Raw genomic sequence first — 11,903 nt, forward strand, 5'->3', positions numbered from 1 at the left:
TTGGGGAAGCAAAGGCTGGCCGTGCAAACTGTTTATTCTTCTTTAAAGTCTGCCCCCTCTTTAGCACGTGAATGAACATGAAGAACAGGCACAGTCCCCCAACTGGCCAGCATGACAAGGGTTAACCGTTCCTCTCCTGCTTATTCCATCCTCTCTGGCCACAGCCCACCAACCCTCCTGCTTGAGACTGAGAAGGTGACTTGGTTCTGGTCCTTGTCTAAAGCAGGAGGCCTCCCTAATCCAAACAAGCCCTCGGCGGGCAGCGCCAGGCACTGCAGTTGAGCTGGGGCATTGGTGGGCAACCCGCCGATTTATTTATGGTCTTTGGACTGAGGTGTAAGGAACAGCGTGCTGGCTCAGCCTCCTCCTGTTTACTCCTGTGGCCGCAGCCTCCAGGCCCAGTCCAGCTCCCTCGCCTCCCTCCCTCGCTCTCAGCAGACCAGGCAAAGCCATGGTCACCAGCACACACCACTCCAGGGGACTCCGCCTTTCTGTGTAGCTAGTTTAACCTTCAGAGTTTGACCTTCCTCCTCACCAGTAGGGGCATCCCAACCCCCACACCGAGGCTATTTCCAGTCCAGTCTCCACCTGTTCTTCAAGCTTTGATCCAGTTTGCCCCCCAACCCCACGCCCGCACCCCAGTGCTTTCAGCTTCGCTAGGACTGGGCAGCGGTCCAGTGAGGAGGGTGCCACTAGGCACGGGTCCCAGCCTCCCTCCCAGCAAGGCCACTGAAACGCGGAGAGTAAACCCTGAAGTTTCCCTGTTTTTCAAATATTTTAAAGAAATTCTACTGCTGGATCTGACACTAAACCAATAGCAGTTTTCCGCACGAAGAAGCAGCGTCAAAATCACAAGTCTCTTCCGTTGTTTCTCCTCTCCTTTTATGATCTGGCTCCACTGTGTCCTTTTCCCCCTAAATGCACCCGTCCTGCCTCCCCATTCTCTCTCCTCATTGGGCCACTTGATCTTGCTCCTCTGCGGTCTAGCTCTAACACGGACTTCCCGGCCCACCCAACCGAAGCTTTAGAATGCTAGGCCCCAGCTGGGCCCCCTGAAGACACCTCTGGTCCTGGCAGGGAGCCAGCTGGCTTTCCCCTTGCCCAGGTCGCACCCCAGCCATCCTCAGACCCAGAAAAGCAGGCGAGGTGTTGCCACATTGCTCCTCCTTCCACCACCTGCCCCGCGCCACCCAGAAGCCGGCCCACCCCAAGGCGGCGTTGGGAGCGTCCCACCTCTGCTCGGCTCTTGAGGCTGCTGCGCTTGGGTCGCAGGAGGACATCCTTGAAGTCCAGCTTGAGGTCCGCATCGATGCGGGGCATGGTGCGGGTCCGCTAGCCTGGAGCCGGCAGCTCCTTCCTGCGGCGCCGGCGCGCGGGGCGGGCACGGCCGGGGCGCAAGGCGGGGCGGCGGGCGAGGAGCGTGGGGAGGGGGGGCGAGGGGGGCGGGCCGGGGGGAGGCGGGCGCGGGACTTGCGGACCCGGCGCGTGGCGGGCAGGAGGTGCGGAAGCTCGTGTTCGTGGCGCGCTGTGCTCTTAAGGACCCGCCCCGCCCGGCTCCAGGGTGGGAAGGGGAAAGGGTGGAAAGGGGAAGAGGTAAAGGGGAGGGGCCGGCGGGTTAGGGACCCACCAGTGGCCGGGAAGTCCGCTGACATTTTTAGCAAGTGCCCTCCCTCCCTCCCAGCCCTTGGTTTATAGCCTAGCAGGTTGCGGTGCCTGAATTGGCGGCGGGGGAGGAGGGGGACTGGACACCACCCCGTCTGTTACCGGTTCCTCGGAGGGAGGAGACTTGGCGTGTGACAGTCTTTCCCAGGGGAAAGGGCCACTCGTTGAACGGTTTTGCGTCTCCGTTCTCTAATTTCAAGCCCAGTGTGTCCACCAAGCGCTGAGTCAGACCTTCACATGCCAAAAAACAAGAAACCCTTGGGAAACCCCATAGAATTAAGGAAAAGAGTGTGGCCAGGTAAATCTATTTAGCAGCAATGGGATTGACACAATTTTTTGATGTCTGGATTTCAGGGTGGGTTGGTGTGTGTGTGTGTGTGTGTGTTTGGGGGGGGGGGGGGTTGTTAAGGACATATTTTCCAGAGGGGGAAAGAAATGACCACATCCCGGCACACGCCTTTGGGGGGCAGGGGGATCAAACTTGCAACCCTGGTAGTACCCATGACCCTTGGTGTGGGCCCACGCTCTAACCACTGAACCACACTGGCCAGAGCTTGGTTGGTTTTAATAAAGGTAGTGAAGTCCATAATCATCATAGATCCTGGGATTTAACGGACCTGAGCCCCCTCTCTGGAGTTACCAGTGATGTCAGTTTATTTTTAATTCACTTGTTGACCTTGGGAGTCTTAGGGAGCTTAGGAATGTGCTTAACAGTGCTTGGCCTGCACTTGCTCATTCACTCTCCCAATGACCCAATGAAGAAGGAGCCACTTTGCAGATAAAGAAGATGAGGATCATGTACATGAAATATCTTCCCTGTGGTTGCAGTAAAAATATAAATATCTCTGTCCTTAACATACAATACAAACTGAACTAGTGCTGCTTTTGCCTTGGGACCCCTCTCTGCCTGGCTTCAAAATCTGACCCCTCCTATTTCTAGATGGATGACCTTGGGGGAGTCACTTAATTTCTCTAAACCTCAGTTTCCTCGTAGGTTAAAAAGAGAGGGAAAGAAAAAGAGTGCTGTCCTCTCCCAGGCTTATCCTATCTAATAAAAGAGTAATATGCAAATTGACCATCACTCCAACACACAAGATAGCCACCCCCATGTGGACACAAGATGGCCTGCAGGGGAGGGCAGTTAGGGGGGACCAGGCTGGTGGAGGAGGACAGTTGGGAGGGAACCCAGGACTGCAGGGGAGGGCAGTTGGGGACGATCAGGCCAGCAGAGGAGCAGTTAGGCATCGATCAGGCTGATAGGGGAGTGATTGGGGGTGATCAGGCAGGCAGGCAGGTGAGCAGTTAGGAGCCAGCAGTCCCGGATTGTGAGAGGGATGTACGACTGCTAAACGGGCAGTCTGACATCCCTCGAGGGGTCCCAGATTAGAGAGGGTGCAGGCTGGGCTGAAGGACACACACCCCCTGTGCACGAATTTCATGCACCGGGTCTCTAGTGTGATAAATAAATAAATAAAATAAATAAATAGTGTTCGTGTGTGTGTGTGTGTATGCACACGTGCGTGTGTGCATGCTAATAACCATTATAAAATAGTTCATATCCTAATGGACACACACACAATGCATATTCCATAGCTGCTCAATAAATAGTAGCTAGTTATTGGAGGTCACGTGTTACATTATATGAATAATACTATATATCCTCAAACTAGCTTGCTAAATACTCAAAGGCAGTTGTCTGCAGCCTGGAACTGTTCTCAATGAATTCATATTTTGTATGGCTGACCATAAAGACACATCATAATATGCCTTATAAGTGGGGGTTGTGGTTTGGAACTTCAAAGGACAGGAAGGCAGTTCACATGGAGAAGGAAAAGCAAATAATGGTGAATCAATGTTTGCTGGGCCATCTGTAATGATGGGACACAGAGAGGACTTTGATTAAAGGGGCCTTGCTAGCTTCCTGCTATCTATCACACACTAGTTCATGTTAAACTTATTATGTATGGTATTTATTACCTCCCTTTCTAGAGCAGGTCCTCTACCAAAATTCTTTTAGGCAATTAGGAGGAAGTTTAAAGGTTTTTCCTGAGTCGTTTGTTTCTTGAAAAATAACCACTATAAAATAGTCCATATCCTAAAGAGGCTGATTTTGGGGTGGCAAAGTTTGCTTCCCCTCACGGTCTTAGCCCATCCCACTTGCTCTCATCATCTTTGCCCTACAGGAAGTCCTTGATGTTTCATGGGAGGAAAACGAAAGTTATCAGGGAGAGAATCAAAGTAACCACAATTAGTCCAGCTAACAAAATATGACTCTTATGAAATTGTTGGGAGCCAGCCAGATGTGCTGCTTATTTCCAAAGTAGTGAGGGAGCCTACTTCTGATCTTGAGTTCCTAATTAAAAACAAAATAAAAGAAAAATATAATTACTATATGGTGTGGTTATTTAAAAATAATTCTCCCTACAGGACAAAGAAACTAACCCTGTTAAGCATCCGCCTGAGGTAAAGTGTAGGGGTGAGTGAGGGCTTTATATTTATTGTTAGTGCACTGTCTTAAAGGAAAAGCACCCTTAGCTTGAACTTGCTCATGTAGCTCTCCCTATTGGTTTCTTGCCCACTTCCTTTCAATTAGAATAAAGCCAGAGCTCACATTACACAGTACATTCCCTCTCCTTCTGGAATATTTCATCATACCTGCTCTCTTGTCAGGCACAAAACCATACTCTATAGAGTCAACATGAGTCCCTGATTCTCCCACACCAACCTAGACTCCTTTAGATGCCCATTGTACCTTCTACATAATCCTGCTATGCTTCTTCTTACACTAATAATAATGAAAGTCACCCCTCAGTACAAGGACTTCACATTAAAGTTCTGACTGACTAGACAAAGCCATAAGAGATATCGAGAATCCAATCTGTCAACATTGTATTATCTAACTAGAGGCACAGCGCACAAAATTTGTGTGTGGGTACAGTCCCTAGGCCTGGCCTGTGATCAGAACCATCTTCCCTGGCTGCCTGCAGCCAACCCCACCCTCCACCGCCACCCACCCCAGTTTCCCATTCACCATCAGGCGATGGGAGCCTGCCAGCCGGAGAAAGGGACCAAGAGGTAGTCAGTGTGCCTCATAGTGACTGGTCGAGCGGTTGTTCTGCTGTTAGGGTCAATTTGCATATTACCCTTTTATTATATAGGATGGTAGAGTGGTACTGAAAATTACATGAGACTATAACCTTCAAAATTATGTGAGATAAAACCCACTTGGTTATAGTGGTAATAATTTTATATACTCATGAATTGCTTGCTAATACTTTTTTAAAGGATTTCTGCATCTAAGCTCATGAGGGACATTAGTCTGTAGTTTCCTTTTATCAGGGAAATAGCACCCTCATAGAATGAGTTGGGAAATGTTCCTTCACTCTATTTTATTTTCTGACAGAGATTACATAGGATTGAAATTAGTTCTTTAAATATTTAATAAAATTAACTAGTGAACTAAAATTATGTGGGATGATATAATTGTTTATTTTTTGTAGATAAGCTTCCCTCAAAACCCAGAAATAATTAAAATTAAGTATTAAAAAGTTGGTGCTATTTCAAAATTATAATATTAAATATGAGGATAAGAAAGAGTTAATGCATATTTGATATTTTGTGTATTTATATTTGAGAAAATTTGTACAGTTGATTTAACAGAATAGCCTTCTAATGCCAATTCAAAATGTACACTTAAGTAATTGAATTAAACTTATGAGTAGAAAGTAAAGTGTATTAAATTTATGTAGATGGTTGGAACATTTAAGAGAAGATAAGTTTCATATGCAATACTTACAAAAGTTGGTAAATGTGGAAAGTTCAGCTAGTTGGGGAATTCACTGCTTTACTATGCATAATAGTTGCTGGGGATCTTGTGAAATTCAGATAATGCCTCAGTGGGTCTGGGGTGGTTTTGCTTTGGTTAGTATGCATGATAATCACTGGGAACCCTGAGAAAATGCAGATTTTGCTGCAGTAGGTCTTGGGTGGAGCTAGATGTTTTGCATTTCTAGCAAATGCCTAGATGAAGAAATTAGAGTTCCACTGTGAGTAGTGTGGGGTCCAGAATGAGTCACCCCAACATGTGCCTCTGTGGTATGCAAATTGTTTTAAGCTAAAGCCAACTTTAGTGAAAGGCTCAAGAGAAACTTCCAGCTGAGGGACATCTGTGTCTCTTGTTTGTTTATTTATTTTAATAATAGTTTCATTGAGATATAGTTCACATACCATGCAATTCACCAATCTAAAGTGTACCATTAAGTGATAATTAGTCTATTCACAGAGTTGTGCAGCCATCATCACAATCCATTCTAGAACATTTCATCACCCCGAAAAGAAGCCCCACAGTACACATTAGCACCCACAGTGCACTTTATCCCCACTCCCCACGGTCTTAGACAACCACTAATTTACTATCTCTATGGATTTTCCTATTCTGGACATTTCATATAAATGGAATCATACAATATGTAGTCTTTTGTGACTGGCTTCTTTCACTTAGCATATTTTCAAGGTTCATCTGTGTTGTAGCATGCATTGGTACTTTATTTCTTTCAATGATCAAATGATATTCTAGTCTCCTTAAATTTTGCACCTTAAATGCTTTGCTTGCTTCACCCTAGTCCCAGTCCTGTAACTCAAGTTATCAAGTACTGATAAAAGGCTTTTCTGATTTCCCAAGGCAAGAGAATTCTAGTTAGAGGAAGATGACATACTTCCATGACAATATCTAGAGTTTCTTGAGCTAGCATTCTGGGATGGTGTGTTTCCTATGAAGAGCTTTGGAGCTTGGTATCAAAACTGAGAGGTCACTGATCCACATTCCACAGGGACCAGGCTAGAGGTCGCACCCAACCTTGCATTCTAAATAACATGTCTGTGCTGGGATTCTCAGGGGTCTTTGATGTATGATCAAGCAGAAATAGAGCAGGGATAAGCATAAATTCTGAAGCGCTTAGGGTATAAGAGCAAAACCACTTGTGTCTGTCTCCCCCACTGTATTTCTTCACTCTAAAACACACTATACCCCCCCCCCACACACACACACATGTGCATGCACACATACTCTTGGAACACATTGCATCTAGATTTTTGAATTTTCAATAGCATTAATGTAAAATAATCCATAATAGAGGCCACAAGCTGACAGCCCATGGGAGATAAGCTTGCGTTGATCAACAGAGTGCTTTTTAATATTTTTGAACTAGTTGCCAACATTTAAAAATTGAGAACTTACACATTGAAAATCTGAATGGCTAAGTCAATTTTAAAAATTGGGAGGCCTGTCCTAATTGGGCCTTCATCCTCTCAGAGGAATGCCATCTGCTAGAGATAATCAGCATTGTGTCCTTAGATGAGGCAGATGGTATCTAATGCACAAACCATTGACCCAACCCTCCTAGCACATTCATAGTCACTTAAGTTCTCAGCCCCTGATCAATAACAAGCTAAGAAAAATGCTTCACTTTTCTAGCTCAGTTTGTGCAGAAAAAGTAGATATATATTTAGTTTGCTTGTCTTTGGGGACAGGGAAATTTATGTGTGTGTTTATTTACTAGCTTATTTAATTAGACAACTCAATATCATCATGATAGAATTTAGACTACTAAATACAACACCAAAAGGAGGGAATTTACCTTCAGGATATAATTCTATCTTTTAAAGAACACTAGAGATTAAACCTATGATGGTATTATTAAGGTTACTATTATGAGTCAAAATTAGTTTGGTATAATCATTTCATTACCATCTTTATAATTTCATTTCTTTTTATTAAAATCTTCAGTGTTGGCAGAAAAAGAAGTAAAACACTTATTATTTGCAGATGACATGATACTATATACGGAAAACCCTAAAGACTTCACCAAAAAACTATTAGAACTAATGAATTCAGTCAAGCTTCAGGATACAAAATCGATATACAAAAATCTGTTGCATTTTTATACACCAATACATAGTCACAAGGAAAAATTAAGAAAACAATTCCATTTATAATTGCATCAAAAAACCTAAAATATCTAGGAATAAATTTAATCAAAGAGGTGAAAGATCTGTACTCTGACAACTATAAGACATTGAAGACAAAAATTGAAGAGGATAAAATTAAGAGGAAGGATATACCATGATGATTGATTGTAACTATTAATATTATTAAAGTGTCTTTACTACCTAAAGCCGTGATGGCGAACCTATGACACGCGTGTCACCTCTGAACTCATTTTTTTGGTTGATTTTTCTTTGTTAAATGGCATTTAAATATATAAAATAAATATCAAAAATGTAAGTCTTTGTTTTACTATGGTTGCAAATATCAAAAAATTTCTATATGTGACACGGCACCAGAGTTAAGTTAGAGTTTTTCAAAATGCTGACATGCCGAGCTCAAAAGGTTCGCCATCACTAACCTAAAGCAATATACAGACTTGATGCAACCACTATTAAAAAACCAATGACATTCTTCTCAGAACTAGAACAACTAATCCTAAAATATATATGAAATCACAAAAGATCCCAGATAAAATTTGAGAAAGAATAAAGTAGGAGGTATTACTGTTGAGTGTTTCCTTCACGTCCTGCGTGGATCAGGGTTTGGGATCTGAAAAGAGGAGCCGCACACAAATGAGAGAAAAATGACATTAGATAATTTTGAAATATTGGGGGACCAGGCGGGCAAGTCCAGAAGGACTGCCACTGATGCTCAGGCCACTCCAATCTTTTATTGATCTGGAGTAGCCCTTAGGGTAAGGATGTTTCAATGACACACGGATTAGCTCATCAGCAGATAATTTCCAGAAATAGGCAGAATATCTGATCAACAATAATCAACAAGGATTTACATAAGTACCTAAGGAATTAAGTGAACTAATGTGGAGATGATGCTTCAGCTACCATTATCTAGATTAACTGGGTGGTGTCTAAATTAACTGGGTGGTTCACAGCCCTGACCTTTGCTAGGACTTCAAAGGTTACTAGCTTTTGGGGGTCTCTGTCTATAATCAGCTAGTGAAGACAATAAATGGATTCCGGCATATTACTTTTCCTGATATCAAACTATACTACAAAGCTACAATAGTCAAAACCATACGGTACTGGCATAAAAACAGACACATAGACCAATGAAATAGAATAGAGTCCAGAGATAAATTTTCGCTTATATGTTCAATCACTCTATGATGAAAGAAGCAAGGATATGCAATGAGGAAAAAAAAAAAAAGTCTCTCCAATAATTGGGGCTGAAAAAACTGAACAGATGCATGCAAAAAGAAATGAAATCAGACCACTTTCTTACATCAGTATGCAAAAATATATTCAAAATGGAATAAAGACTTAAGTTAAGAACTGAAACCATAAAACTCATAGAAGAAAATAGAGGCAATAAACTCTTTGACATAGGTCTTAACAATCTATTTGTATATATGTCTTCTCAGGCAAAGGCATCAAAAGCAAAAATAAACAGATGGGACTGTATCAAACTAAAAAGCTTTTGCACAGCAAAGGAAAATATCAACAAAACGAAAAGACAACCTATTGAATGGGAGAAGATATTTGCAAATGATACATCCTATAAGGGATTAATATCCAAAATATGTAAAGAAGTCATACAACTTAAAACACACACACACACATACACACACACACACACACACACACACACACACTTCTTATTTCGTCCTTATATTCACTTCCCTATGTTTGGATTATATTGTCTTTGAGTTAAGTGCCTGCAGGAATGGAGGAAATGGCCAGCAAGTGGACCCACTGCACGATGTAGCTGATCCCCAAAGAATCCTACTCTAACAGGGAGCTCTGATGGAGCCTTGCATCAGTGCCAGCTCGGCCCTGTGTCTAAAAGACCATGAGAGAGCTGGGTATTCCACTTTTCCCAGTGCATTGTTACCCAAGCAAACGCGATATGTTCTTTTGGATGAGGCCTGGGGCATCACTACTGTACACACTGACCTTGGTGTTGTAAGGCCCTTCCTCATCAGGACATAGCCTCTCTTCAGTGGACTCTGAGTATGATAAGTGGGCCAGTCCTGAAAACTGGGTAGTGGATTGTGACTTTCAGATTGGGTGGCACATTCATTCTTGATATCTGTCTCTTTGCTTCTCTCGCCTGCCTTCTCTCTTGACATCTTTTGATATTAGACATTTCCCATCTATTTTGCCCCTAGAAACACTGTTCTACTAGCCATTTCCATGGAGTCCTCACAATCAGAAACCTGGGCATCTAGTCTTCCCTGGAGTTATGAGTCCTACACAGCAACTAGACATGGGGTTAAGTGGATTCCTTCAGGGTGGGAACAGGATCCTGCCTATTACCTCTGGTTCTAACGACATCTTAGCGAGCTGAAAGGCAAGAGCTGACCTATACGGGAATGCAGCCCAGGTAATTGCATGGGATATCAATAGTTCCATTATTAGACAAACATCTTTCCCCCCAGGAAGGACTTAGAATTAAATTCAGAGAAATTTAAAAGTATCAAACCCATATTTTAAGGTATTTGTACACAATAGGTATTTTAAATGTGTACAAACAAATGTGTGATTGCCATGTTTAAGAGAATTTGCCCTTTTGCAGTAATGTGTCAACCTGGTGACTCCAATATAAAATATAAAATCGAATAATTGAGTTAGATTTCGAAGGGGAGCAGAACATGCCACCCCAAAATGTGACGGTGGGAGTTCAGGACAAGCCACCCCAAATGTGTCGCTTTGGTATATTGATGATTTTGAGCTGCAGGCACTTGAAAAACAGCAACTGCAGGGAGAGGCTTTCTCTGAACTCCCCTTATCTGTCTAAAGACAGAGCCTCCACACGGAATTAATTGACTTAAGTCCCCATTCCTCCCTCCCAGGAGTTCCATCAACCAGGGAAAATGGACCCTTATCACAGGAGAGGAGGCTAGATGTCAACACCACACCCAGACAAACTGTCACAACCGGTCAGACCTCACATGTATTCTTCTAAGCCTAAGGGCACATCCATTTTTCCTAAAAGTTATTTCTGCTCTCCAAGGAGGCCTCCATCCCTCCTCCCTTTTTCCTATATAAATGGTATTCAAGCCTGAATTCTAAGCCACTCATAGATTTACTCTTTTTTCCCTCAGTATCTCCCATGTTTACATGAGGTATCCATGTTAATAAACTTCTGTTCATTTTTCTTTTGTTAATCTGTCTTCTGTTACAAGGGTCTCAGCTAAGAACTCAGAGGTTAGAGGAAAATTATTTTTTTCCTCTACAATTTGTTATTAAGTTACAGTCTTACCAAGTTTTTTATGAAGAGTTGGAATATTCACAAGAACATAAGGTTCAGCGTATTTATCATTTTAATTTATTAGATCTATGAGTTATTTAAATACATGGGGTTTATTTGCTAAGTCAAACAAAGTGCTAAAAGAAAATGGAGTAATTAAATTGAATATATTAAATTTAAATATGTGGTATAATATATTTATAGATATATAATTAAATTTATGAATAAGACTAAATATTTACAAAGGCTTCTTTATGGTAAAATTTGCTAAACTTATAAATAGGATAATGTAATTAACAGCCTAAATTTGATAGCTTAAAGATTTAAGATTTAAAAACATTTTGTAACTTTAATAAATTATATATTAACTAGAGGCCTGGTGCACGAAATTTGTGCATGGGGGTGTGTGTCCCTCAGCCCAGCCTGCACCCTCTCCAATCTGGGACCCCTCAAGGGATGTCCTACTGCCCAGTGGGATCGGGCCTAAATGGGCAGTTGGACATCCCTCTCACAATCCAGGACTGCTGGCTCCCAACCGCTCGCCTGCCTGCCTGCCTGATTGCCCCTAACTGATTCTGCCTGCCAGCCTGATCACCCCCTAACCACTCTCTTGCCAGCCTGTTCACCCCCAACTGCCCTCCCCTGCAGGCCTGGTCGCCCCTAACTGCCCTCCCCTGCAGGCCTGATCGCCCCCAACTGCCCTCCCCTGCAGGCCTGGGTCCCCCACCCCAAATGTCCTCCCCTGCAGGCCTGATCACACACAACTGTCCTCCCCTGCAGGCCTGATCACACACAACTGTCCTCCCCTGCAGGCCTGGTTCCCCCTAACTGCCCTTCCCAGCTGGCCATCTTGTTTCCACATGGGGGTGGCCATCTTGTGTTGGAGTGATGGTCAATTTGCATATTACCTCTTTATTATATAGGATTGTAAAATCATTATGATCATTTAAATATTTTTTTCTATACACAAAAACTGCCCTCAAGG

General features: G+C 43.2%; 1 protein-coding gene across 1 annotated transcript in view; it reads right to left on the minus strand.

Annotated features, from left to right (window-relative positions):
* The window catches only part of GMPR (guanosine monophosphate reductase), a 41,606-nt gene extending 40,182 nt beyond the window's left edge, over positions 1–1,424 (minus strand). The window contains exon 1 of the mRNA XM_070405694.1: positions 1,234–1,424. Within this exon, the coding sequence (XP_070261795.1) occupies positions 1,234–1,320 (87 nt within the window). The 5' untranslated portion in view covers positions 1,321–1,424. The remainder of the gene's footprint in view (positions 1–1,233) is intronic.
* Positions 1,425–11,903: the final 10,479 nt, after the last annotated feature.

This window comes from Myotis yumanensis, unplaced genomic scaffold (assembly GCF_028538775.1).
Source record: "Myotis yumanensis isolate MYYU_CA2020_CCGP unplaced genomic scaffold, mMyoYum1.0.hap1 SCAF_2, whole genome shotgun sequence".
In the NCBI taxonomy this organism is placed as follows: Eukaryota; Metazoa; Chordata; class Mammalia; order Chiroptera; family Vespertilionidae; genus Myotis; species Myotis yumanensis.